Here is a 26,548-nt window from a genome sequence, read left to right as displayed (position 1 = left end):
TCCAAACCTCCCATCCAAATCCAGAGAGTTCTGGAGTCCCCATCCAAACCTTCCTCCAAATCCAGACAGTTTTGGGATCCCCATCCAAACCTCCCTCCAAATCCAGAGTTTTGGGATCCCCATCCAAACCTTCCTCCAAACCCAGAGAGTTCTGGAGTCCCCATCCAAACCTCCCATCCAAATCCAGGAAAGTTTGGGGTCCCCTTCCAAACCCAGAGAGTTTTAGGGTCCCCATCCCTGGAGGTGCCCAAGGAACACCTGTAGGTGCCCTCAGAGCTCTGGGCTGGGGACAGGGTGGGGATGGGGCCCAGTTTGCACTGGATGCTCCGGGAGGGCTTTTCCAACCTCAGTCATTCCAGACTCTGTGAGTTTGCACAGCCTGGGGGAAAGGCTGGCTGGAAAGCAAGCTTGGAAATAGAACTGGGTGTAACAGAACGTGCATTTGGGAGGCAGAGAGGTGCTCAAGGGGTGGTGATGGTGAACTCAGAGACTCAGAGGTAGCAAATCTGCAAACCTGCAGGTGAGCTCTGCTCTTCCTGGAGCAGAGGTTTTTGTAGTGGCTTTGGAGAAGGTTCCAGATTCATGCTGTGCAGAAAGCAAAGATTATTTTTATCATGATGGTCTGTGGCTTGAAATTTATGTAGAAGATGTGAAGAATCAGACAAGTCTGGCTCTAATTTATCTCATTACGTGATTGTGCCTCCTCCTGAGAGGTCTCTTTGAGGTACACCAGCATTTCCAGAGTGTCCTGCATTGGCTTTCCGAATATTTGACAGAGCAGCACTTCCTTCCACCGTGAATTTGATTTGGTTTTGATCATAACCTTTATTGTTCTTGCAGCCTCATTATGTGCCAGACAACTACAAGAGGAACGGAGGCAGGTGAGTCTCCCCTCCCAGATTGTTGAGAGGAGATGAAATCAAGTTGTTTGTTTGCTGTGCCCACTCTCCTCCTGCCCCTTTCCCCTGGGTGCTATGGAAATAAGAAGTTTAAATTATTGAAAGCTCTCTAAAACTTTCAGAGAGATAAAAGGGAACAAGTGAGGAAGGATAGGCATTAATAATAATGTACATGAGGAAAAGAAAGGAGCCATTTGACAGTCAGGAAAAAGCAGCTGAGTGAGGAGATGCTCAAAAGAGGAGGCTTCAGAGCCCAGGTCTGGGAGAGCCTGCAAGAGCATCCCACTAAGGGCTGGGCCAAAGTGGTTTTGGAGGTAAAATCTTTTGGAACTGAAAATAAAAATCCATTTGTTTTTCAGAGCTGCGTTTGGTGCGGTGCAGATAAAGCTGCTGGGTTTGGTGGGATGTAACACTGGGGGGTGTGAGTGCAGGGATGGAGGGAAGAAATTGAGTTCCAGAGATCCCCAGCCCATGGATGAGTCCTGGACTCGTTGAAAATTGTCCTTTCAGGTGAAAAACTTCTCTTTAAACCCTTTTTTCCCCGCAAGGTCATCCTGGAAATCGGATCGCTCGAAACCACAGATGAAAGACTTAAACCAAGAGGAGGATTCGCTGCCGCTGATGGAGGAGGTGCTGGGGGCCCCCGAGCAGGCTCCAGGGGAGCTGCCCAGCCCCGAGGAGCCCCACAAGGAGCCCGTGGCCAGCGAGGGCTGCGAGGCCGACAAGAAAGGGGACGAGAGCCCCTCGGACACGAGGCCGCTCTGCAGCCCCGAGGAGCGGCGGCACCTCCAGAGGGAGAGGCTCAACCAGATCCTGCTCAACCTCCTCGAGAAAATCCCAGGGAAAAACGGTGAGGGTTCAAGCTCTGCTTGCACAGCCCCTGCGTCTCCTGCAGCTCTGGGGTCGCTTGGCTGAGCTGTGTTGATAAAATGAGGGGTTTTGTGTGAATTTCTTGCTGGCGGGCATTAGGAAAGTCAGTTTTCTTTGTAGCCACGTTTTCCTTTGCAACAGAAATCCACTAAATCCAAGTGAAATTTCTTACAACTATGACACTGTTTTGTGTCATATTTTTAGGGGTTTTTTGTATAATATTTTTAATAACTACAAAACCTTTCCATAAACTAATTCCCCCCTATCATTCCATATCTACAAATAGATATACTTAACAGACAGGCCAGGAAAGACTGAGAGGAGTTTGGAAAGTCTCTTTTAACCTTTCATGAGCTTTCCTTTGGTTCTGAGTGCCTGCTGGAGGTGTTCTCTGAGCTGTGGGATGAGGGGACACTGGTGAAGTGTGACCCTGCTTTTAAATTAAAAGCCAGAATGAGCCCTGTCCAGTCTGTCCAATGCCACACAGTCATGGACTGATGCTTCATTTGGGTTGGGAGGATTTCTAGTCCAGCCACATCTCAGGGCTTGGGTCACTCAGCACCTTGTCCAGGCGTGGTTTGGATTCATCCTTGAAAGAACCAGGAATAAAGAATCAGGAATTTTGCGTTTGGGCAGCGCTGGGAGGCAGCGCTCAGCGCTGTGCTCTGGGCATCGCTCCCAGGTTGGATTCACCATCCTGCAGGGCTTTTCCCAGCTCAGTGACGCTGCAGGGACTGAGCTGGAGGGCAGCTTGCAAAGTGTCTTTTGTGCTGTGCTCTGTTGCAGCCATCGATGTCACGTACCTGCTGGAGGAGGGCTCGGGCCGGAAGCTGCGGCGCCGCACGCTGACCATGGCCGAGAGCAGCTTCAGGAAGTGACCCCCGAGGGGCAGCCGAGCTCTGGGCTCTGGCTGGGCTGGGCAAGGACAGAGGGCAGCAGCAGCAGCAAACGGACAAAATACAAACAGCAGCACCTGGGGGGCCGGGCTGGCACGGTGCCCACCCTGCTCTGCAGTGCTCTTGGTGTGTGTGTTGGTGGGCGTGCCTTGTATTGATGTTAGGTACTGAGGAAACCTCGTGGTTATTGTCCAGGATGGTCAAATTTAATTTATTTTTGCTTGATATTCCCACTCAGAGGAGAAAAAAAAACAAAACAAAACAAAAAAATTTAAAAAAAATAATAATAATAGGGAGGGCAGAGGAAAAGGACTGAGTTACTCTGAGGAGGATGCTCCCCACGGTCACTGCTCACCTGGGATTGTCCCAGCCACCCTCAGCACCGCCAGGGAAGGGAATCCAGGAATCCAGAGCGGAGAGGAAAGGCCCAGTGGCTGGAAAGGAAAAGCTGCCCTGAAGCTGCGGCCTCTGATTTGCACAAGTTCCAGAAGAGAGAAACGTCCCCAGCCGAGCGCGGGGCTCGCCGTGGGACAGCTGAGCAGTCCCTGTGCTCCGTGCCCAGGAGAAGCTTCCAGAAGCTCGGAGAGGGCAGCAGAGCTGGGAGGAGGCACTTGCTGTGCGCGGGGAGGGGGTGGGGTGTGAGGTTTTTTTTTCCACTTTTTTTCTGCAGAGAAATTTTATAAAAGCGAAGTCAGCTCCTGAAGCCACCATTGCTGTTGGTTTTTTTGATAAGCTGTGGTTTCTCGTGTGTCTCGTGTGTTGTGCAAATAAAAATCCGTTAAAATTAAAAAAGGAAAAAAAAAAACAAAACAAAACAAAAAAAAACACCAAAAAAACAACCCCAAGGACCCTTTCACTCCGTGCCCGTCAGGCAGTATCCGAGCGAGTGTTTGTCGTGAGCTGTAGAATTTATCAACTGCTAACACTACCCTCGTGTGCTGGTGGACAGCCGAGCGTCCGGGCAGCGCCACCCGCTGGCGATTGTCGCGATTGTCGCGATTGTCCCGCCAGCGCCGGCCCCCGGACGGTGGCTTTGCTTTCCTGTCTCAGACGTACACATGCATATCCAGTCCTGTTTTAGGTGTTCTTATAAGAAATCCAGTTTTTAATGTGCCAAGTTGTATATATCTGCTGCGTGGATGTAAAGCAATACCGTAGTTACATGTTCCTTTTTATGGACCAAGCTCGTCCTAATGTACATTCTTGTTATTATTATAATTATTTTACTCTTAGTGGAACATGACTCATTCCATTAACTTTTATGTGTTGATTTCAAAAGAGAAAACAAAACAAAACAAAACACAAAAAAAAAACCACAAAAAAAAAAAAGAAAGGAAAAAAACCCTTTGAGAAAAAAAAATATTTTATTAAAAAAAAAAAGAAATAAGAAAATAGTTTGGAATATTTTCTTACTGTAGAGAAGCACTGTACAGTACCAGGAACCCTGAGTATAAAATACTCGTGCGTGTAGTAGGAATATCGCATGTCCAACCCCTCGAGTTGTCTCATTTAGTTTCAAACAGAAATCATTGTCTCAAATGGTGTTAAACACTAAAAAGTTTTTAAAAAAAAAAAAATAAAGTGCGTACAGAAGCGAGACACTAGCTCTGTCATTTTATCTTTCTTTTGTTGAAAGACTAAACAAAATGTTTTTTAGACAATCAAATGTTAGGTAAGTGCAAAGAATTGTTTTTTCTTACTGGTGTAGAAATTAATGACTTTTTTTATTTTTTGGTTATTTTATAATACTGAGCAGACCCGTGTGTCCCCAGGATCGCCGCCGGAGCCAGGAAGCACTACGTTACTGCAAATAGAGCTGAACCTTAGTCTGCATGGGTGTAGGCTGTGTGATTGCTGAAAATAAATGCTGCTAATATATTTCCTTTTTACAAAGCATATCTAAATAGATCATTGTTTTGATGTTAATCTTTGTAAATTATGTATTACCAATTTTAACATTGGATGTAATTGCATAAAAAGCCTGCATCTCAATCCTGAGAGTCTAGTATTAAATGGAAAAAAAATCTTTTCCTAAAGGTTGGCTCGGGGGGTTTTCTTTGCTGAGCTGGGTGGGAGGGTGGATGGACAGGAGGACAGGAGGTGGATGGACAGGAGGACAGGAGGTGGATGGATGGATGGACAGGAGGTGGATGGATGGACAGGAGGACAGGAGGTGGATGGATGGACAGGAGGTGGATGGACAGGAGGACAGGAGGTGGATGGACAGGAGGACAGGAGGTGGATGGATGGACAGGAGGTGGATGGACAGGAGGACAGGAGGTGGATGGACAGGAGGACAGGAGGTGGATGGATGGACAGGAGGACAGGAGGTGGATGGATGGATGGACAGGAGGCGGATGGATGGATGGACAGGAGGACAGGAGGTGGATGGGCAGGAGGACAGGAGGTGGATGGATGGATGGACAGGAGGACAGGAGGTGGATGGATGGACAGGAGGACAGGAGGTGGATGGACAGGAGGACAGGAGGTGGGTGGATGGATGGACAGGATCCATCTGGGCAGGCTGGATCCGTGGGATCCATGGGATCCATGGGATCCATGGGGCGAGGCTCAGCAATGCTGGGTGCTGCCCTTGGGTCACAGCAACCCCATAGAATGTTCCAGGCTCGGGGAAAAGGGGCTGGAAAGGCCCTGGGGGTGCTGGGGATGCAGCTGGACACGGGCCCAGGTGTGCAAGAGACCAATGGCACGTGGCCTGGGCCACGACAGTGAACCCAGCCCCTCCTGCTGCCTCTGCTGAGCGACCTCAAACCCTGGGTCAGTTTTGGGTTTTTTATGTCAAGAGATTGAGGGACTGGAGCGTGTCCAGAGCTGGGAAAGGGCTGGAGAATCCCTCAGGGAGCTGGGAAGGGAATGGAGAATCCTGAGGGAGCTGGGAATGAATAGAGAATCCCTGAGGGAGCTGGGGAGGGAATGGAGAATTCCTGAGGGAGCTGGGGAGGGAATGGAGAATCCCTGAGGGAGCTGGGAAGGGAATGGAGAATTCCTGAAGGAGCTGGGAAGGGTCTGGAAAACTCCTGAAGGAGCTGGGGAGGGAATGGAGAATTCCTGAAGGAGCTGGGAATTCCTGAGGGAGTTGGGAAGGGGCTGAAGAACTCTTGAGGGAGCTGGAAAAAGGACTGGATAATTCCTGAGGGAACTGGGAAAGAGCTGGAGAATTCCTGAGGGAGCTGGGAAGGGAATGGAGAATTCTTGAGGGATTTGGGAAGGGGATGGAGAATCCCTGAGGGAGCTGAGGGGGCTCAGCCTGGAGCAAAGGAGGCTCAGGAGGACCTGAGCTCTGCACAGCTCCTGCCAGGAGGGGACAGCTGGGGGGATTTGGGATCTTATCCCAGGGAACAGGGACAGGAGCAGAGGGAACGGCCTCAGGCTGAGGCTCAGGGTGGGCACAGCAGAATTTCCCCATGGGAAGGGGGCTCAGGGATTGGAACTGACCTGGGAGGGTTGGAGTGCCCATCCCTGGAGGCGTCCAAGGAACACCTGGAGGTGGCACTGAGTGCTCTGGGCTGGGGACAGGGTGGGGATTGGGCTGTCCTGGCTCCTGAACACACCCTGGGAACCTGGAAACACCCAGCTGGGGTGGAAACCAACCCAGGAACACCCAGCTGGGATGGAAACCAACCTGGGAACACCCAGCTGGGATGGGAACCTGGGATCAACCACTGGGATGGAAACCAACCCAGGAACACCCAGCTGGGATGGAAACCAACCCAGGAGCACCCAGCTGGGATGGAAACCAACCCAGGAACACCCAGCTGGGATGGAAACCAACCCAGGAGCACCCAGCTGGGATGGGAACCTGGGATCAACCACTGGGATGGGAATCCATGGACACCCACCTGGGATGAGAACCAACCTGGGAACATCCACCTGGGGATGGGAACCCAGGAACACCCTCTAGGGACACCCACCTTGGGATCACCCACCGGGATGGGAACCTGGGAACACCCATTGGGATGGGAATTCAGGAACATGACCCTGGGATGGGAACCTGGGATGGGAACCCAGGAACACCCCCCTGGAATGGAAACCAAGCCTGGAACACCCAGCTGAGATGGGAACCCAGAAATACCCAGTGGGATGGGAACCTGGGATCACCCACCTGCAATGGGAACCAACCCAGGAACACCCCCTTGTGGGATCTCAGCACCTCAGCACTGAGGTGTCACCGAGAGCACCCTTGGGGGGCTCGGGAGTCCTGGAATGTTCCAGAAGTGTCTGGTGGCTGGACTTTGATCCTACACAGGAGACGACACCTGTATGAGGACAGGAGGGTTTCACCGGGGTGAATGGTGAAGGGATTAGTTAATTAGAGAGGGAAACACAGGGTTTAGGATTTCTGTACAGGGGGGTTTAGAGAAGTAAGATGGAGGAATTGGGGCGTGTCCTATCCTTCTTCTTCTTCTTCTTCTCCTCCATCTTCTGTGGTGATGGTGGCACTTTGAGATTGGTCATTACTAAAAGTGCACCGGGCAATAAGGGTGAAAGGTATTGGGGAAAAATGATAAATATTGTATATGTAACTTTGGGTATAAAGATAGGTGACTGTCCGGAGGGCAGCACAGTGTGCTCATGGCTGGCTGCTGAGCAGAGCTCTGTCGGGCCGAGAGAAAATCTTTTAGATAAACAATTAATAAACACAGAGACCGAAAGAAGAGCTGAAGCCTCTTCTCGTCCTTTGAAACGCGGGCTGCCCCAAGGCCACCTCGGGCCTTCCCAGGCCATCCAAACAGCCGAAAACCGGACACCCCCTGGGATTGAGCCCCATCTGCCAGAGGTCTCAGAGGGTTCTGTGTGACCCCAGGGGCCCTGCAGGAGGGGTGGTGACAGCACGGTCACCATGAGGGGTCTCAGGGGCTGTGACCACGCCTGCCCGTGAGGCAAACTGGGCCAGGAGCCATTGAATCCACAGATTTGGTGCCTTTTCCCAGGGGACAAACCCAAGGAGCCCCCTTGTGCTGCTCAGGCTGGGGACTGTCACCCCCAGGGGAATGCAGAGAGATCTCTCACCTGCAGGTCCCTCAGGAATGGAACAGCTTCTCCTCCTCCACACCCCTTCTGTGGAACCTGATTTTTCCTTTTCCCTTTCCCAGTCTGGCTCTCTTTGACCATGAAAATGCCACGTTTGACCCCTGTGCTCCTTTTAAAGCCAAGCCTCGGAGGGCTGTTTATTTAAAAAAGAAAATAAACAAATGGAAGTAGCACCTGGCTTCCTCCTTCTGGCATGACCTCGTTCCGAAAGCCCAGAAGCAGCTGTGGAAATCAATCAAGCCTCCTTGAGGCGAGCCAAGGAACATTCCAATTAGGACATCGCGTCACTCGTCTGAGAATAAAAACCCCGGCGAGAGAGGTGGAAATGAGAGAAATGAGAGCAGAGTGAAGGGAGAGCGGCTTCACCCGGGGCTGACGCAGCGAAAAGGGGAAATCAGGAGGGTGAAACGTGGCCATGGGAGGGACAGAGGCCCAAAACTGTCCCTGCTGCTGCCGTGGGGCCGCTCCCTGCTGCGGCCACACCTCCCTTTCACTGGGGAGCCCAGCAGGAAATGCAAATTCTGGCCTGAAATCACAAGCGATGACAAAACCACGAAGAACTCGGAGCCGTTTAGCCCCTACTGCCATCCCCTGGGCTATGAAAAGATCAGTTGAAGTTTTATAAATAACCAAAGCAGCGACCTGGGCTGTTCCCAGCAGCTTTTCCAGGGATATTCCTGGCTCGGGGAGGCTGCAGCCGCCTCTGCCCCGCTGTGGAGGAGCTTGGGCATCTTCAGGGCCCCTTTCCTGCCCTCCCTGGCTGGGGGTGCTGAGCACCAGCACAGCCCCGGCATCTCCTCACCCCATCCCACCCCACTGCCCATTGCCACGCCTGAGTCACAACCTTGATTTCCAGCTTTTTTTCCCTGCAGAACGAGCTCATTCCAGTGGTTATGATTATTTACAGAGTGCACGGTGGGGCACTGGAGGTGGCAGCACAGACAGACGGACAGACAGACAGACGGATGGAGGTGACACGGGGCAGGGAGAGGAGCTGTCCCTGCCCTGGAATGAGGGTGAGCTGCTCGCTCTTGCTGCTGCTTTGCTCCTGCTTGCTTTTGCTTCTGCTCATTAGCTAGTTCAGCTGAACAGTCCAAATTTCTTCCTGGATTGTTTCTCCTTTCCATTTTGGAACAAACTTGAAGCTGCTCTGGGCTGGGACCTGGGAACACCGAGGGTTTGCACCTTGTGGCTGCAGCAGCTGCCCCAGCACAGGAGGGACTGAGAACAGAGCAACCACCCCAAGAGAGACTTTCTGAATTTGTCATCGTTTTCAGGGTGGTGTCACCTGGTATTGTTCATTCTGTGTGCTGGGGGTGCTGAGCCTGTTCCATAAACAGCATCTGTGTGCTGGGGGTGCTGTGCCTGATCAATAAACAGGATCTGTGTTATTGGGGTGCTGTGCCTGTTCCATAAACAGGATCTGTGTGCTGGGGGTGCTGTGCCTGATCAATAAACAGGATCTGTGTGCTGGGGCTGCTGTGCGTGTTCAATAAACAGGATCTGTGTGCTGGGGGTGCTGTGCGTGTTCAATAAACAGGATCTGTGTGCTGGGGGTGCTGTGCCTGTTCCATAAACAGGATCTGTGTGCTGGGGATGCTGTGTGTGTTCAATCAACAGGATCTGTGTGCTGGGGCTGCTGTGCGTGTTCCATAAACAGGATCTGTGTTATTGGGGTGCTGTGCGTGTTCAATAAACAGGATCTGTGTGCTGGGGGTGCTGTGCCTGTTCCATAAACAGGATCTGTGTGCTGGGGCTGCTGTGCCTGTTCAATAAACAGGTTCGGTGTGCTGGGGGGGCTGTGCGTGTTCAATAAACAGGATCTGTGTTATTGGGGTGCTGTGCGTGTTCAATAAACAGGTTCTTTCCACTTCTCTCCAAGGAATCCTTCCCGAACCGGTTGTGGGGAGATGGGCCCTGTGGGTTTGTTTTCTGGAGGGGCCCCCTCCCCCTTTTGGCGATTCTCTACCAAATTTGCCCTAAACCAGAACAAAATTTTGTGAGTCACAACCTTTATTTCCAGCTTTTTCCCGGTGGCACGAGCTCATTCCAGTGGTTACAATTATTTACAGAGTGCACGGCGGGGGCACTGGAGGTGGCAGAGGTGGCAGGACAGACGGACGGACAGACGGATGGAGGTGACACGGGGGTGGGCAGCAGCTGAGGGGCCCCCGAGCTGCCAAGGAGGGGCCGGGGGGGACACGGTGGCACACGGTGACCTCATGCAGCAGTGACAGGCACAGGGCAGGGGGCCCTGGGAGCCGCCAGCCCCGGAGCTGGGGCAGCTCTGGAGGTGACAGGAGACACCCAGAGCTGGCGCCGCTCCGGAGAGCTCAGCTGCTCCCTCAGGTCCCTTCCTCCTCCTCCTCCTCCTCCTCACAAAATCAGGGATGTGTAACCAACGGGAACGAGGCCGGTGCTGTTGCCATGGCAGCAGCGGATCCAGTCTTCATCCACGGTGGAGAGAAGCTCCAGGATGTCCCCTTTGTGGAAGCTCAGGTGCCCATCAGCCGTGCCCGTGTGGTCACACAGTGCCCGGACTGCCCTGCGTCAAAAATGTCACCCCTGCACCAAAAATGTCACCCCCTGCACCACCAGTGTCATCCCTGTGTCAAAAATGTCACCGCTGTGCCACCAATGTCACCCCTTGCACCACCAGGGTCACCCCCTGCACCACCAATGTCACCCCCTGTGCCACCAATGACACCCTTGAGCCACCAATGTCACCCTGGGCCACAAATGTCCCCCAAGGGTGTGGGGACATCAGAGATGGCCCAGAGGGTGTGGGGACATTGGGGTCAGCGAGGATGGGGAAGAGGGAAGCACCAAACACTGTTTGGGGTGCCCACTTGGACAGAGCTGCTCCAACAGCTGCCACATGCTTGCCCCACACAAGCTGCCACGAATCCACAAAGCACGCAAGAAAATGCCAAAAATTGTCCCCAAAACGTTTTGGAAAAGCAGCTGAGCCCAGCAGGGGAAGGGGATCCTTGGGGGTGCAGTTGTGGCTTTCCCTTTAGGGATGTGTGCGACCCCCTGAAAGCAGCCCCGGCTTTCCCCCAGCCAGAAAAACCCTCTGAAAGCAGCCCTGCCCAGTCCCTCTCCCAGCTCTGTCCATTCCCAGCTCTGCCCATCCCATCCCAGCCCTGCCCATCCCATCCCATCCCATCCCATCCCATCCCATCCCATCCCATTGATCCCATCAATCCCATCCCATCGATCCCATCAATCCCATTCCATCCCATTGATCCCATCCCATCCCATCAATCCCATCCCAGCCCATTGATCCCATCAATCCCATTCCATCCCATCCCTGCCCATCCCATTGATCCCATCCCATCAATCCCATCCCATCCCATTGATCCCATCCCATCAATCCCATCCCAGCCCATCCCAGCCCATTGATCCCATCAATCCCATTCCATCCCATCCCTGCCCATCCCATTGATCCCATCAATCCCATCCCATCCCATTGATCCCATCCCAGCCCTGTTCATCGATCCCATCAATCCCATCCCATCCAATTGATCCCATCCCATCCCATTGATCCCATCCCATCAATCCCATCCCAGCCCATCCCAGCCCATTGATCCCATCAATCCCATCCCATTGATCCCATCAATCCCATTCCATCCCATCCCTGCCCATCCCATTGATCCCATCAATCCCATTCCATCCCATTGATCCCATCCCATCCCATCAATCCCATCCCATCAATCCCATCTCATCCCATTGATCCCATCCCAGCCCATCCCAGCCCATTGATCCTATCAATTCCATCCCATTGATCCCATCCCATCCCATCAATCCGATCCCCCCCCACCCCATTCCAGCCTCACCTGCGGCCCGGGGCCAGGCCGGGCTCGCTCCTGCCCGGCTGCTGCTCTGGGCTGCGGCTCCTGTCCGGTGCCAGCCCCTTCACCACCCCGGCCAGGACATGGGGGCTGGGGGCCAGCCAGCGGGACGGCCTCCTGCCGGAGCAAAGGGAGCCACCAGCTCACCTGGGAGCCCTTCCTGCTGCTGATCTCAGGCTTTTCTGCTGATCTGGGAGCTGATAAACAGCACTGAGCCTGCCCAGGAGCTCCTGCTGCGCCAAGGCGATGGCAGCAGCGCTTGGGACGTGCACTAATGCCAGGGGAAACCCTACAAGATCCCCATGAAGCCACCACAGAAATCCTTCCTCAGCCCACCTGAGCACACAGAAACCCCTCCTGAGCACACCTGAGCACACAGAAACCCCTCCTGAGACACAGAAACCCCTCCTCAGCCCACCTGAGCACACAGAAACCCCTCCTGAGCACACAGAAACCCCACCTGAGCACACCTGAGCACACAGAAACCCCTCCTGAGCACACAGAAACCCCTCCTGAGACACAGAAACCCCTCCTCAGCCCACCTGAGCACACAGAAACCCCTCCTGAGCACACCTGAGCACACAGAAACCCCACCTGAGCACACAGAAACCCCACCTGAGCACACCTGAGCACACAAAACCCCACCTGAGCACACCTGAGCACACAGAAACCCCTCCTGAGCACACAGAAACCCCTCCTCAGCCCACCTGAGCACACAGAAACCCCTCCTGAGCACACCTGAGCACACAGAAACCCCTCCTCAGCCCACCTGAGCACACAAAACCCCTCCCCAGCCCTCACAAACCCTCCCCCCTGTGCCTGCCCAAGCTGGGTCTCACCTGGACCTGCCCGAGGCGGTGTCAGGGCTGCAGGGGAAGCTCCTGCAGGAGGGGTTGGTGGCTCCAAAGAGCCAGCCCAGCCAGCTGCCCCTGTCAGCACCGGGAGGATCAGCCATCTCCGCCTGGTTCCTGTTGGCAGGAGGCGCTGGGGAAGCAGCCAGGAGGTTTTTTCCAGCAGTGGGATCATCCAGCTTGGTGAGCGCTCTGGTTCCAGTGGGCAAGAAGAGATCTTCAGGGGAGGAGCTCCCTGAGGTGTCAGTGCTGCTGCTGGGCTTTGGGTGAGAGGGTTCAGCGCCAGCTTTGGTCTGGAGGAGCTGCAGCTCCGTGGCTCTGGGCTCACTTAAGGAAATTTGGGATTGCCCAGCCTGGCCCGGGCTGGGTTCCCCCGCCCGCAGCTTCGTCCACCAGACCGAGGGGGACTTTTCCTTGCTGGCAGCAGTGTAAACCCTGGAGCTCTGGCTCAGCTGGCCCCACCAGCCACTGAGGCCAGCCCCGGTGCCCCCCGTGCTCTCCGAGGGGGTGGCAGAGCCCCGCAAACTGCGGCTGATTTGGTCGCCCCAGCGCAGCACCTGCTGCAGGGTTTGCTGCAGGGCAGCCCCCACTGGTGGGGCGGGCACCAACCCACCCATGGTGGCTTGGGAGCGGCCCCCCGTTCCCCCCACCCTGCCCAGAGCATCGGGAGGGGTCTCATCCTCCAGGCTGTCCCCAGCAGCACCGCTGCGCCCCCCCAGGGACCCCCGCACGGGGCTGGGGGACAGCGGGGACTGCAGGCGGCGGGACAAGGGCCGGACGTCCACGGAGAGGTGGTGGTGCTCAAAGAGCAAGTCCAGGTGGAAGGTCAGCACCGAGAGGGGCTGGATGAGCAGCAGGAGCTCGTCAGCAAGGTGGGGCAGAGGGCCTTGGCTCAGGGCAAAGAAGGCCGTGGGGGAGTAAAGCACGGAGATCACACCTGTGGGGACAGGGACAGGTGAGGCAGGGGCAGGATGTCCCTTGTGCTTGTCACATCCCCACCAAGGGCCAGCCAGGCTGTCCACGCCACTCAGAGCACCCTCTGTGCTGAAGATGCACCATGGAAAACCGTCCACTATGGGAAGTGGATGTATCCCAAGCCCAGAGTGGGATTTCAGCCTGGCAGGTTGAGAGGGCTCAGGGAGGGAGCTCCTGGGCACCGTGTCCTTACCTGGGCTCTTCTGCAGGTGAGATATCCACAGCTCCAGCTGTTTAATGCTAAACGAGACAAAGGGAACCCAAATTAGAGCCCCTGGGACAGCTCCAGCCTGCTGGAGGGTTAACAGGGGCTGGCAGGGTTAACACCACTCACTTCAGAAGGCCGAGGATGAAGGCGTGGAACTTCTGCCTGCTGCTGCTGAGGGGGGCCAGCCCGGCCACGTGCCAGCACAGCGAGTGCAGGGAGCGGCTGCTGGGGCCTGTGGGGTGCAGAGCACACACACTCGGTGCCCAGGGCACAGACAATGCCCAGGGCACAGACATTCACTGTGAAGGGCATAGACAATGCCCAGGGCACAGCAGCACTCAGTGCCCAGGGCACAGACACACTGTCCAGGGCACAGACACTCCACAGGGCACAGACATTCACTGATCAGGGCACAGATGCTGCCCATGGCACAGACACTGCCCAGGGCACAGACACACTGCCCATGGCACAGACACTGCCCAGGGCACAGACACACTGCCCATGGCACAGATATACTGCCCATGGCACACATATACTGCCCATGACACAGACAATGCCCAGAGCACAGACACTGCCCAGAGTACAGACACTGCCCAAGGCACAGCAGCACTCAGTGCCCATGGCACAGACACTCAGTGCCCAGGGCACAGACACTGCCCAGGGCACAGACATTCACTGCCCATGGCACAGACACTGCCCAGGGCACACATATACTGCCCATGGCACAGACAGTGCCCATGGCACAGACAGTGCCCAGAGCACAGACATTCACTGCCCAGGGCACAGACACTGCCCAGGGCACAGCAGCACTCAGTGCCCAGGGCACAGACACTGCCCAGGGCACAGACACTGCCCATGGCACAGACATTCACTGCCCATGGCACAGACACTGCCCAGGGCACAGACACACTGCCCAGGGCACACATATACTGCCCATGGCACAGACAGTGCCCAGAGCACAGACATTCACTGCCCAGGGCACAGCAGCACTCAGTGCCCATGGCACAGACACTCACTCACCCCAGCTGGCCCAGGGCACAGCAGCACACCAGGCACCTGGAGATGCCCTCACCCTCACCTGTCTTCACCGAGGCTTCCACCACGCTCCAGGGGGAGTTTCTCCTCTGGCCTGTGATAACATCCTTCTGGAAAGGCTTCAGCCCGTCCTCCACCAAGGCATAGAGAGCAGGGCACAGGGTGTGCAGCAGCAGGTAGCCCACGTCGGGGTTGAGCCGGCTGTCCCCCAGCTGGGCCTGGGGAGAGCAGGAGCACGAGGAGATGGGAGGGAGGGGAAGGGCAGCACCCGACCCTGATTCCACTGGGAGGGATGAGGGAATCCCAAAATCCTTCCCAGCTCTCACCTTCTGCACCACGTTCCGCGCGGTGCTGAAGTGGGCGATGACCTTGTCCACAGCGGAGCTGACGGCGACCAGCAGCGCTGGGGACGAGGGAGAGGAGGAGAGAAGGAGAGAAGAAGGGAAGGGTCAGTCTGGAGGGACCCACTGGAGGGACCCGGACACCACCGGACCCTGCAGTGCTGGAACCGCAGGTCGGGCACCCTCGGGGGGTTGCGGCGGTGCTGCAGCCGCGTTCTCCGGCTGGCCCGGATCACCTGCCGGGGGCGGGCAGGGCCGGGGCCGGTGCAGGCAACGCTGCCGGTCCCTGCCTGTACTGTCCCCGCCTGCAGTGTCCCCGCCTGCAGTGTCCCTGTCCGCACTGTCCCCGCCGGCAGTGTCACTGCGTGCCCTGCAGTGTCCCTGCCCCAGCCCAGCTCTGCCTGTCCCTGCCTGCAATGTTCGTGCCCTGCAGTGTCCCTGCCCCAGCCCAGCTCTGCCTGTCCCTGCCTGTACTGTCCCCGCCTGCACTGTCCCTGCCTGCAGTGTCACTGCGTGGCTTCTGTTGTCCCTGCCCCAGCCCAGCTCCGCCTGTCCCTGCCCGCACCGTCCCTGCGTGTCCCTCCCTGTCCCAGCCCAGCCCGGCCGGTGCCCCGGACACCGACCCGCCCCAGGACGAGCCCCTCGCACCCTCCCGACCCCGCTGCCCCCTCCTCCCCTCCCGCCCCGTTCTGCGAGAATTTGCCCCAACCTTTCGTTTGCTCGCCATGCGGCCCCTCCGCTCTTCCCCCTCCGGGCCGGGCGGCTCCAGCGGCGGCTCCGGCGGCGGCTCCGGCGGGGAGCGGCTCGGGCCTGGCTGGAGACAGCGGGGCAGCGGGGTCAGGCGGGGCGGCGGCTGCAGCGCTGCCCGGGCCCGGGGCAGGAGGAGGAGGAGCGGGGCCGGCGGCGGGGCCCGGCTCGCTGCGGCTCATGGGGCCAAGGGCGGCGGGGCCGGGCCGGGCCGGGCGGAGGAAGCGCTGGGAGCCGCGGGGCGGAGCGGCGGCACCGGGACGGCCCCGGCACGTCCTGAACCGCGCTGGGCCATGCGGGGGAACGCCGGAGCTCGCCGTGCCCGGCCCGGAGCGACCCGGGATCCCTCTCACCGCCCGGGAACCCGCACCCGGTCCCGCAAGCCCCGGGCAGGACCCCGGAAGGAGCCGGAGTCACCCCCAGACTCCCCCCACACTCATCCCAGACTCACCCCCAGACTCCCCCCAGACTCATCCCAGACTCACTCCAGACTCACTCCAGACTCCCCCCACACTCACCCCCACACTCATCCCCAGTCACCCCCAGACTCCTGCCCAGACTCACCCCCAGACTCACCCCAAACTCAACCCAGATTCACCCCAGACTCATCCCAGACTCATTCCAGACTCCCACCAGAGTCACCCCCAGACTCTCCCCCACACTCACCCCCCATGCTGGTCTCGTCTCCTCTCTGTGCCGCCCGTGGCGCCGCGGTCTCCCCGCCGGGCCCCCCGAGCCCCCGGAGCGGGGCTGTCCCCATCCCCTTTTCTCCTGGGGGCAGCCGCCCCTTCTCCACATCCCTGGGCTGCCCCTCGGCGATGGGATGCAGGCTCGGCCGGGCTCTCCTCCTCGCCTGGTGCCCGTCGCTGGCTGCCAGACCCTGTCCCCCCACCAGGGACACGGGGGGCCCCCAGCCCGGGGCGGGCACCGGGGGCACCGGGGGGTGCTGGGCCGGCTCTGCCCGCGGGCCCTTGGGCTGCCGGGCGGCGCTGCGGGACCGCAGCTCCTTGAACGTGGTCACCTCTCTCTGCCTGGGGCCGGGGGGCCTGGCTGGCCCGTCCTGCTGCACCTGCGGCTGCACCTGCGGCTGGGGCTGGGGCCGGGCCGGCTCCGGGCCCGCCGTGCCCGAGAGCAGCTCGCTGCCGGGGGGCAGCTCCGTGTCCGGCGAGAACACGATCAGCCAGTCACTGCGGTCAACCCTGGCCTGGGCGGGTGCGGGCACAGCCGCGTTCCTCTTCCTCCTCTGGGCCAGCTCGTGGAAGGAGGTGATGGTCTTGGTGGCCGTGTCTCTGCAGAGCTCAGCCGGGCTGGCCTTGAGCTCCGGCCCGAGCTGCTGCTCCGCTCTGTGCGCGTTCAGCACCTGCAGCCGCCGCCGGGGCCGAGGGGGCACCGGGGGAGGGACCCCGCCGGGCCGGGGCCGCGGCTCCGGAGCGCTGTTCGGGACACCGGGATCCCTCCGTTCCGGCACGGGCGGCGGGGCTGCGGGCGCCGCATCGGGCTCGGGGAGGGGGTTGCAATTGGGGTCGAGGTCGGTGCAGGTGCCGGTGGTGTCCGGTGCTGCTGTGCTGGGAGAGAGCTCCTCGCAGTGAGAATCGAGCGAGTTGTTGCTGCAGAGGCTGTCTGGGCTCTTGCTGGCCACAGAGCTCTTGGTGGCTCTCGGGGGCACCGGGGAGTTGTGGTTGGCATCTCTCTCATGGCATGTCCTGTGCTGGTCAGCCAGAAGCTCTCCATCAGCCAGAGGCTCTCCATCAGCCAGAGATTCTCCATCAGCCAGAGGCTCTCCATCAGCCAGAGGCTCTCCATCAGCCAGAGGCTTTCCATGCCAAGCATTTTCTGTGGGAATGACGTTCAGCTGCTTGTCAGGGGACTGGGACTCTGCTCTGGTGAACTCCTTGCAGTACACCGAGACCGGCGAGTCATCCAAGCTGAAATCCGAGCAGCTACTGACAGAGGAGGAGGAGGAGGAGGAGGAAGAAGCCAGATCACAAGGGGGATCACAAGGGGAAGCCGCCTCCTCCTCGTCTCCGCTGTGCAGGCAGGGGAAATCCTCAGGGTTCTGCAGCCCGAGCGTCTCCGGCTCCGGAGCGTGGGACTCGCAGCAGCGACATTTCACCGAGGGATTGTTGGAATTGGCATCCACCGGCTCCCGGTTCTCCGGGCACTGGGTGCAGCCCGTCTGCTCCCCCTGGCCCGTGGAGCCCTCCTGGAGCTCGGGGTGCCGGGACAGGTGCAGCCCCAGGGAGATGTGCTGCAGGTGGATGTGGTTGATGTTGCACAGGAGGCCTTTCTTTGGGGCCAGCATGGTGCTGCCTCGCTGGAAGTGCCCAGGGCTCCCAGGAAAGGCCAGCAGCTCCTCTCTTCACACCATCCAGCTCCCTGCAAGCACCAAACACCCTCCTGGTCAAGGAAAAACACGGCAGGACAAACCTGGAGAGAGGCACAGCCGGGGGAAGAGGGACGGCAGTGACCTTGCAGCAGGGCCTGGCACAAGGGCTGGGGCTTATAGAAGGGGATGTGCCCTGAGGGAGGGGCTGCCCCACAGCTTCCTGCCCGGTTCTGGGCTCTGAAGGCAGCCCTGGTCCCTGGAGCACGGCCTGGGAACGATCCCAGGCAGCTCGGGCTGCCCCGGGGCTGGATTCCCTCCGGAGGGTCGGGAGCATCTCGGGGATGCCTCAAGGAGAAAACGCCCTTGGAGCCTCGTCAAGGCGGGGCGGGCAGGGGGGGCTCTGTCCTGCCTGGGGGCGGTGGCACCAGGGGGGCTCAGGGACCGGGGCTTGGCCGGAACCGCCGCAGAACGGGCACCGCAGCACCGGGCCCGGCTTTACCGGGGAGGGGCCCCGGCCCCGGGCACCTGCTGGAGGCTCCGGGCAGCGGAGAGCGCGGGAGGGCGGATCCGAGCATCTGCCAGCCCCGAGCATCCCCCGGGCCCGAGCATCCTCTGGCTCCGAACATCGTCCAGCCCTGAGCATCCCCCGGCCCCAGCATCCTCCAACCTCGAGCATCCCCCGGCCCCTAGCATCTTCCAACCCCGAGTATCTCCCGGTTCCGAGCATCCTCCAGCCCTAAACATCCTCCAGCTCCGAGTATCCTCCAGCCCTGAGCATCCCCCACCCCCAAGCATCCTCCAGCCCTGAGCATCCCTCGAGCATCCTCCAACCCCGATCATCCTCTAGCCCCAGCATCCCCCGGTTCCGAGCATCCTCCAGCCCTAAACATCCTCCAACCCCGAGCATCTTCCAGCCCCGAGCATCCCCCAGCCCCGAGCATCCCTCGAGCATCCCCCGGCCCTGAGCATCCTCCAACCCCGATCATCCTCCAGCCCCGAGCATCCCCCGGCTCTGATCATCCCCCAGCCCCAAACATCCTCCAGGTCCGAGCATCCCCCAGCCCCAGCATCCCCCGGCTCCAAGCATCCTCCAACCCCGAGAATCTCTCGAGCATCCTCCATCCCCCGAGCATCCTCCATCCCCTGGCCCCGGGGCGAGCACGGCCGGCCCGGCAGCAGGAGCGGCCCTGCTGGGCGCGGCCCTCCCCATCCCCCTGCAGCCCCCGCCCGGCTCCATCCCCTTCTTTCCCCGTCCCCCGCTCACCTCCTCGGCGCTGCGGCGGCGACTGCGGCTGCGGGAGCGAGGGAGGAGCCGCGGCCCCGCCGGGAGCCGCCCGGTCCCGCCCCACCGGCGGCGGCGGGGGCGGCGCTCCGGGCATCCCCGGTACCGGCATCCCCCTCCCTCCATCCAGCCCCGTCCCCAGACAACAGCAAGCAGCGCACCTACAATAATTTATATTTATTGACATAAATCAGATGGCTGAACCCCCCCCCGGCCATCCCAGAGCACCTTGTCCAGCCCACCCCCGGCCCCTCCCAGGGCAGGGAGCAGCTCCAGCCCCCTGCCAGGCCCCTCCATCACTTCTGCCGCTTGTAAATCTTCTGTGCCAGGTCCAGGAAGATTTCGCGGGGCAGGCGCCGGGCGTGGCTCCCGATCAGCGCCTGCAGCCGCCCGTAGCTGCTCTCCTCGTACTCGCGGAACGCCGCCTGCATGCCCAGGGCATCGTAGAGCTCCTTCACCTTCGCCACCTTCTGGGGCTCCTTAGAGCCGTAATTTTCCTAAAAAAAAAACCCTGGAGTGAGTCAGGGTCATGCCAGCTCATGGGGCAGCAGCTTTGTTCTCTCTTCTTTGTTCGTGTGATATTTTATGGGAAATCTTTTTGCTAGGATTTTTTTTTCTTTTTCTCTTGGGAAAAAGAGAAAGCTGAGATGAGAAGCTTCAGAGAAAAAAAAAAAAAAAACAATATTTTCTGATGGATTCTCCTTGTGTTTTGCTGCTTTGGGATGTGGCTGGTGAATTTTTGATTGGTTCCATGTGAGTTGTTTTTATTCATGACCAATCCCAGCCCCAGCTGTGTTGGACTCACTGGTCTGTCACAGCTTTGGGGGGCTTTTTTGGTTTTTTTTTTTTTGGTTTTTTTGGTGTTTTTTGTTCCATGTGAATTGTTTTTATTCATGACCAATCGCAGCCTGGCTGTGTCAGACTCTCTGGTCTGTCACAGTTTGGAGGGTTTTTTTTGGTTTTTGTTTTGGTTTGTTTTTTTTGTTTTTTTTTTTTTTTTTTTTTTTTTTTTTTTTCTGTTGTTGTTGTTGTTTTTTAATTTTATTATTATTCTTTTTTTAGCCTTCTGATGTATTCCTTTATTGTTTTGTAGAGTTTTAGTATATAATTTCTTATACTATAATAATATAATATAATACAATATAATATAATATAACATAATATAATGTAATATATAATAAATAATATATTATATAATATATATAATATAATATAATATAATATAATATAATATAATATAATATAATATAATATAATATAATATATAATATATAATATATATATAATCTATTATATATTATATATTATATATTATATATTATATATTATATATTATATATTATATATTATATATATTATCAGCATTCTAAGAATTATGGAGTCAGATTCATCTCTTCCCTCATCCTAGGACCCTCACAAACAACACCCCAACACTCTCTTCTTCCTTCTCACCCTCCTCCTCCCAGCCAGGTGACAGCCCCTGGCACTCCAGGTGCCCATCCCGGCACTCCAGGTGCCCATCCTGGCACTGCAGCCCCTCTGCCAGGTGTGTGCTGCCAGCCTTACCTCCAGGATCTGCCTCTGCTGCGGCGTTGCCCTCTGCAGACACTGCACCACCAGCCAGCTGCACTTGTTGTCCTGGATGTCGGTGCCAACCTTCCCCGTCAGGGCTGGGTCCCCGTAGCAGTCCAGGAAATCGTCCTGCGGGGCAGTGCCAGGGCCTGAGTGCCACGGGCAGCAGCTGGCAGGGACCCAGCGGGGCAGGGACAGCTCCTACCTGGATCTGGAAGAACTCCCCCATCTCCAGCAGGATGGCTTTGGCGTCCTCGTGCTCCTCCTTGCCGTCAATGCCCGCCTGGGGGAGGGAATAACAGGGAGAAAAAACCTTCCAGGACCTGGGATAAAGCTTTCCAGGACCTGGGATAACGTAAAGCCTTCCAGGACCTGGGCACAAAGCCTTCCAGGACCTGTCCTCCTGGCAGCAGGGTGAGGCCCCAGCACACTCACCATGTACATGGCTGCAGCCACAGGCAGGTAGAAGGAGTAAAACGCTGTCTTGTACTTCACAATGGCCTTGTACCTGTGCCAGAGGAGCCAGGCTGAGCCCCAGGGCCCCCTGTGCAGGGCAGGGACTAAAAACCAACCCCAGACACCCCAAAACCCAGCTCCAGCCACCCCAAAAACCAACCCCAGGCACCCCAAAACCAGGCCCAGGCTGAGTCTCTGTAGGGCAGGGACTAAAAATCAGCCCCAGGCACCCCAAAACCAGCCCCAGGCACCCCAAAACCAGCCCCAGGCACCCCAAAAACAAGCCCCAAGTACCCCAAAACCAGCCCTAGCCTGAGTCTCTGCATGGCAGGGACTGCAGGGCACCCCAAAACCAGCCCCAGGCACCCCAAAACCAGCCCCAGGGCCATCCCATGCAGGGCACTCCAAAAAACAGCTCCAGGGCCACCCTCTGCAGGGCAGGGACTGAAGGGAACCCCAAAAACCAAGCCCAGGCACCCCAAAAACCAGCCCCAGGCTGAGTCTCTGCAGGATAGGGACTGAAGGGCACCCCAAAAACCAAGCCCAGGCACCCCAAAACCCAGCCCCAGGGCTCCCCTCTGCAGGGCACCCCAAAAACCAGCCCCAGGCTGAGTCTCTGTAGGGCAGGGACTGAAGGGCACCCCAAAACCCAGCCCCAGGGCCACCCTGCGCAAGGCACCCCAATAACCAACCCCAGGGCCACCTTCAGCAGAGCAGGGACTGAAAACCAGCCCCAGGCACCTCAAACCCAGCCCCAGGCACCCCAAACCCAGCCCCAGGCTGAGCAGGGCAGGAAGGAACCAGGCTCTGCCCCCTGTACCTCTGCTCGCTGAACCTGCTCAGGTCCACCTGGGAAACTGGAGCAGTGATGAGGTCCAGAGTCTGCCCCAGCTCGGTCTGGTAGCCTGTCTGCAGAGGAGAGAGAGGATTTGTGGCCTTGTTTCAGCTTTTCAGTGTTTAAAGGGGGTGTAAAAACAGGGAGGGGGATGTTTTGCATGGGGAGAATGAGATAAAGGGTGATGGTTGTGATATATCAGTGATATTGAGATTGGGAGGAGTTTCTGGCTGTGAGGGTGGGCAGGCCCTGGCATGGGGTGCCCAGAGGAGCTGTGGATGCCCCTGGATCCCTGGCAGTGCCCAAAGCCAGGTTGGGCAGGGCTTGGAGCAGCCTGGGATGGTGGGAGGTGTCCCCATGGCAGGAGGGTTGGAATTTGATGATCTTTAAGGACCATTCCAACCCAAACCAGTCTGGGATTCCATGATTTATTCACACACAGCCCTCCATGGCAGGGGGTGGAATGGAATGATCTCTGAGGTCCCACCCAACCCAAACCAGTCTGGGATTCCATGATTTATTCCCACACATCCCTCCATAGCAGAGGGGTGGAACAAGATGATCTTTAACGTCCATTCCCAACCCAAACCATTGCGGGATTCCACGATTTATTTACACACATCCCTCTATAGCAGGGAGGTGGAACTTGATGATCTTTAGGGTCCATTCCAACCCAAATCATTGTGGGATTTCATGATTTATTCCCACACAGCCCTCCATGGAAGGAGAGTGGAATGGGATGATTTTTGAGGTCCATTCCAACCCAAACCATCCTGGGATTCCATGATTTATTCACACACATTCCTCTATAGCAGGGAGGTGGAACTTGATAATATTTAAGGTCCCATCCAACCCAAACCAGTTTGGGATTCCATAATTTATTCCCACACAGCCTTCCATGGCATTGGGATGGAATGGGATGATCTTAGAGATGATCTTTAAGGTCCAATCCAACCCAAACCATTGTGGGAGTCCATGATTTGTTCACACAGCCTTACATGGCAGGGGAGTGGAATTTGATGATTTTTGAGGTCCCATCCAACCCAAACCATTGTGTGATCCCATGATTTATTCCCACACAGCCCTCCATAGCAGAGGGGTGGAACAAGATGATCTTTAACGTCCATTCCCAACCCAAACCATTGTGGGATTCCACGATTTATTTACACACATCCCTCTATAGCAGGGAGGTGGAACTTGATGATCTTTAGGGTCCATTCCAACCCAAATCATTGTGGGATTTCATGATTTATTCACAGAGCCCTCCATGGAAGGAGAGTGGAATGGGATGATTTTTGAGGTCCATTCCAACCCAAACCATCCTGGGATTCCATAATTTATTCACACACATTCCTCTATAGCAGGGAGGTGGAACTTGATGATCTTTAAGGTCCCATCCAATCCAAACCAGTTTGGGATTCCATAATTTATTCACACACATCCTTCCATGGCATTGAGGTGGAATGGGATGATCTTTAAGGTCTTTTCCAACCCAAACCACTCTGGGATTCCATGATTTATTCACAGAGCCCTCCAGCAGAGCCCAAGCCCTGTTTCAGCTCCTCTTTGGGTCTAAAGGCAGACATATTTTACGAAAAATCTTTTTGTTTTTCCCTGAAAAGCTGGGAAGCTTCAGCTTCCCCATGTTTTGCTGCTTTGGAATGTGATTTAGAGAACTGTTTACCCAGCATGTGAAATTGTTTTTAATTAATGACCAATGACAGCCACCTATGTCAAGGCTGTGAGCAGTCACAAGATTTTATCATTCCTTTCTATTCCTTGCTGAAATCCTTTATTCTATTATTTTAGTATAGTTTTAATATCTTATTTTCTCTTAATATGTATATATTTATATATAATTTATATATAAATATATAATTGTATTTATATTATATTATATTATATTATATTATATTATATTATATTATTATATATTATATATTATATATTTTATATTACATATTATATATTATAATTACTGGTAAATCTGCCATATTCTATTCTATTATATTAAATATATTATATATTATATATATTATATATTATTCATATATTATATTATATTATATTATATTATATTATATTTTTATATACCATAAATATATAAAATTTATAGATATAAAAAATAATAAATCAGCCTTCTGAAACATGGAGTCAAGATTCTCTTCCCTCATCCTGGGACCCTCAAACACCACCACACACGTCCAGGACACCCAGGAATTTCAGGCACACATCAGCAAACAGACCCAGACCCCAGGAAAGCCCCAAGGAAGGCTTTGGGGAGCCAGGCTCACCTGCAGGAAGAGCTCCAGCAGGTGCAGGTAGAAGGGCTGCTGCCCACAGTACCTCCTGAGCAGCCTGTACACCGAGGACTCCAGCAGAAAAGCATCATTGATGGCATCCAGCCCGATCCCCTCCTGCAGCAGGGACACAGGGAGGTGTCCCAAAGGCTCCTGACCCCCAGGGGACACCCCCAGCCCCGAGCAGGGCCCCCCTGGACCCCTCTCACCTTCTTGTACCAGCAGAGCTGCCCCCGGCGGGTCAGGGACGAGTCCATGATGTCGTCGGCCACCAGGAAAAAGGCTTGGAACTGTCAGAGGATGGGTTAGCGATGGGGGGACCCTGGGGGTCCCCATCCCCACTGGGGTCCCAATGCTCCAGAGGATCCCATTCCCCAGAGGGGGCGTCCCATATCCATGGAGATCCCATACCCAGGGGGGTCCCATCCCGATATCCAGAGGGGAGTCCCATCCCATGGGGGCCTCCCATCTCCTAGGGGGGTCCCATATCCAGAGGGGGGGTCCCATACCCAGGGTGTTCCCATCCCCATTGGGGTCCCATATCCATGGAGATCCCATATCCAGCGGGGTCCCATCCCCATTGAGGGGGGCTCCCTTTCCCTGTTTAGGGGGGGGATCCCATCCCCATTGGAGTCCCATCCCCATTGTGGGGGGGTCCCATCTCCTAGGGGGGGGTTCCATGCCCAGAGGGGTCCCATTTTTGTTGGGGTCCCATCTCCCACCCCAGAGGGTTCCATCCCTAGGGGAGCTCCATCCCCCGGGCGTCCCATCCCCATTGGGGTCCCCATCCCCAGACGAGGATCCCATCCCCATTGGGGTCCCCACCCTCATTGGGGTCCCGGTTCTCACCAGCTCGATGCACCAGCCCACGGCCAGGGCACGCCGGATGCTCTCCGGGTCCTGCCGCTCGGGCCCCACCAGCCGCCGGTACGCGGCCACCACCGTGAGCCCCCGGTTGCACTTCCCGCCGGGCGCGTTGTACTCCAGCACCTGCGGGGCGCGGCCAGGTGAGCGGCCATGACCTGACCCACCGTCCATCCCCGGTCCCACCGGCTCTTCCCACCCTCCAGCCCCGGTCCCGCCGCTCCCTCCCGGTTCTCACCTGCTTCAGCCGCGCCACGGCGTCTCCCACCTCCGGGTGTCCCAGCATGTCCTCCGTCAGGTCGCGGACGATCTGCGGGAAGAAGGCGGCGAACTCCTCGCGCTCGGCCGCTGCCCGCGCCCCGCTATCGCCGCCGCTCATGGTGCCGGTTCCCGGTGCCGGTTCACGCTGCCGGTTCGCGGTCCCGCCGCTGCCGCCCGTGACCTCCACGGCACCTATGGCCCCGCCCCCGCCCCGCCCCCCTCGCGGGGCACGCCGGGATGCGCAGTCCCGAAGCGCTCCCGCGGCTGGTTCCAGCGATGCCGCTGGACTACAACTCCCAGAGTGCCCCGCGCATGGGGGCGGACCAGTGGACTCGCGGTTGGAGCAGCGCTCATTGGCCCGTTTCATCGTGCGAGGATGAGCCCAAGGCGGCTGAGCCAATGGGAGCGCGGCGGGGGCGGGAGTGAGACCGGTGATTGGTGGAGAGGGGGAATGGAGAGAGCGCCTGGCGTGGGGAGGGGGCGTGGCGGGGATTGAGGGCGTGGCTCCAGGGCGGGGCTTTAGGGCGGGGCTTTAGGGCGTGTTCGGTAACTGGGAGGGGAATGGGGGCGCGGACACCCGGACGGGGATGAGGTGCGCTGGAATTGGGGCAAAATGGGGGCGTGGGGGGCCACGCGGTCTGAGGGGTTGTAGGGCGGGTTTGGGGCGCTGTGCAGGTGTCTCCGGGCAGGTGTGGTATAACATGTAAATGTGGGGCGCAGCACAGGTGTGGCAAGCAGCACAGGTGTGGGGTGCCATGCAGCTGACATGCCGTGTAGGTGTGGTTGCATCACAGTTATGGGGTACAGAGCAGGTGTGGGGTACAGTGCTGTTATGGGGTGCAGAGCAGGTGTGGGGTACAGAGCAGGTGTGGGGTGTAGTGCAGACTGTGTGGGTGCTGTGCATGTGTGGGTACAGAGCAGTTT

The 26,548-nt window shown here is 56.9% G+C and overlaps 3 protein-coding genes and 1 long non-coding RNA gene across 10 annotated transcripts in view; 1 reads left to right on the top strand and 3 right to left on the bottom strand.

Annotated features, from left to right (window-relative positions):
- The window catches only part of ASH1L (ASH1 like histone lysine methyltransferase), a 110,022-nt gene extending 105,365 nt beyond the window's left edge, over positions 1-4,657 (top strand). Inside the window, 3 exon segments of the mRNA XM_074529492.1 lie at positions 841-881; positions 1,448-1,749; positions 2,556-4,657. Coding sequence (XP_074385593.1) covers positions 841-881; positions 1,448-1,749; positions 2,556-2,647 — 435 coding nt within the window. The 3' untranslated portion in view covers positions 2,648-4,657.
- Positions 1,449-9,509, bottom strand: LOC141725575 (uncharacterized). The gene is made up of 2 exons (XR_012577354.1): positions 7,697-9,509; positions 1,449-3,329 (listed from the first exon to the last, which is right to left on the bottom strand). It is a non-coding gene; the product is annotated as an uncharacterized LOC141725575 (long non-coding RNA).
- A 203-nt stretch (positions 9,510-9,712) lies between these two features.
- RUSC1 (RUN and SH3 domain containing 1) lies at positions 9,713-19,466 on the bottom strand. 7 transcript variants are annotated; one of them, XM_074529488.1, is made up of 11 exons: positions 19,319-19,466; positions 17,523-18,104; positions 16,395-17,468; positions 15,691-15,795; positions 14,967-15,043; positions 14,684-14,858; positions 13,732-13,837; positions 13,591-13,637; positions 12,411-13,359; positions 11,557-11,688; positions 9,713-10,262 (listed from the first exon to the last, which is right to left on the bottom strand). In XM_074529488.1, exons 2-11 carry the CDS (start codon positions 18,028-18,030, stop codon positions 10,094-10,096), a joined length of 3,342 nt encoding a protein of 1,113 aa, XP_074385589.1. In that variant the 5' UTR covers positions 18,031-18,104; positions 19,319-19,466; the 3' UTR covers positions 9,713-10,093. The 7 variants fall into 7 exon arrangements, with proteins under 7 accessions (XP_074385589.1, XP_074385588.1, XP_074385590.1 ...); XM_074529487.1 differs by having other exon boundaries at positions 16,395-17,504; positions 17,541-18,104; XM_074529489.1 differs by having other exon boundaries at positions 9,713-10,282; positions 16,395-18,104.
- A 99-nt stretch (positions 19,467-19,565) lies between these two features.
- FDPS (farnesyl diphosphate synthase) lies at positions 19,566-25,849 on the bottom strand. Its single transcript, XM_074529491.1, has 9 exons — positions 25,602-25,849; positions 25,349-25,489; positions 24,709-24,789; positions 24,494-24,616; positions 22,185-22,273; positions 21,344-21,416; positions 21,114-21,191; positions 20,903-21,037; positions 19,566-19,833 (listed from the first exon to the last, which is right to left on the bottom strand). The coding sequence occupies exons 1-9, from the start codon at positions 25,740-25,742 to the stop codon at positions 19,633-19,635; spliced, it is 1,062 nt and encodes a 353-aa protein (XP_074385592.1). The 5' UTR covers positions 25,743-25,849; the 3' UTR covers positions 19,566-19,632.
- Positions 25,850-26,548: the final 699 nt, after the last annotated feature.

Source organism: Zonotrichia albicollis, chromosome 30 (assembly GCF_047830755.1).
Source record: "Zonotrichia albicollis isolate bZonAlb1 chromosome 30, bZonAlb1.hap1, whole genome shotgun sequence".
NCBI lineage: Eukaryota > Metazoa > Chordata > Aves > Passeriformes > Passerellidae > Zonotrichia > Zonotrichia albicollis.
The sequence above is the reverse complement of the archived record's forward strand: the minus strand, read 5'-3'. Positions and strand labels throughout refer to the sequence as shown.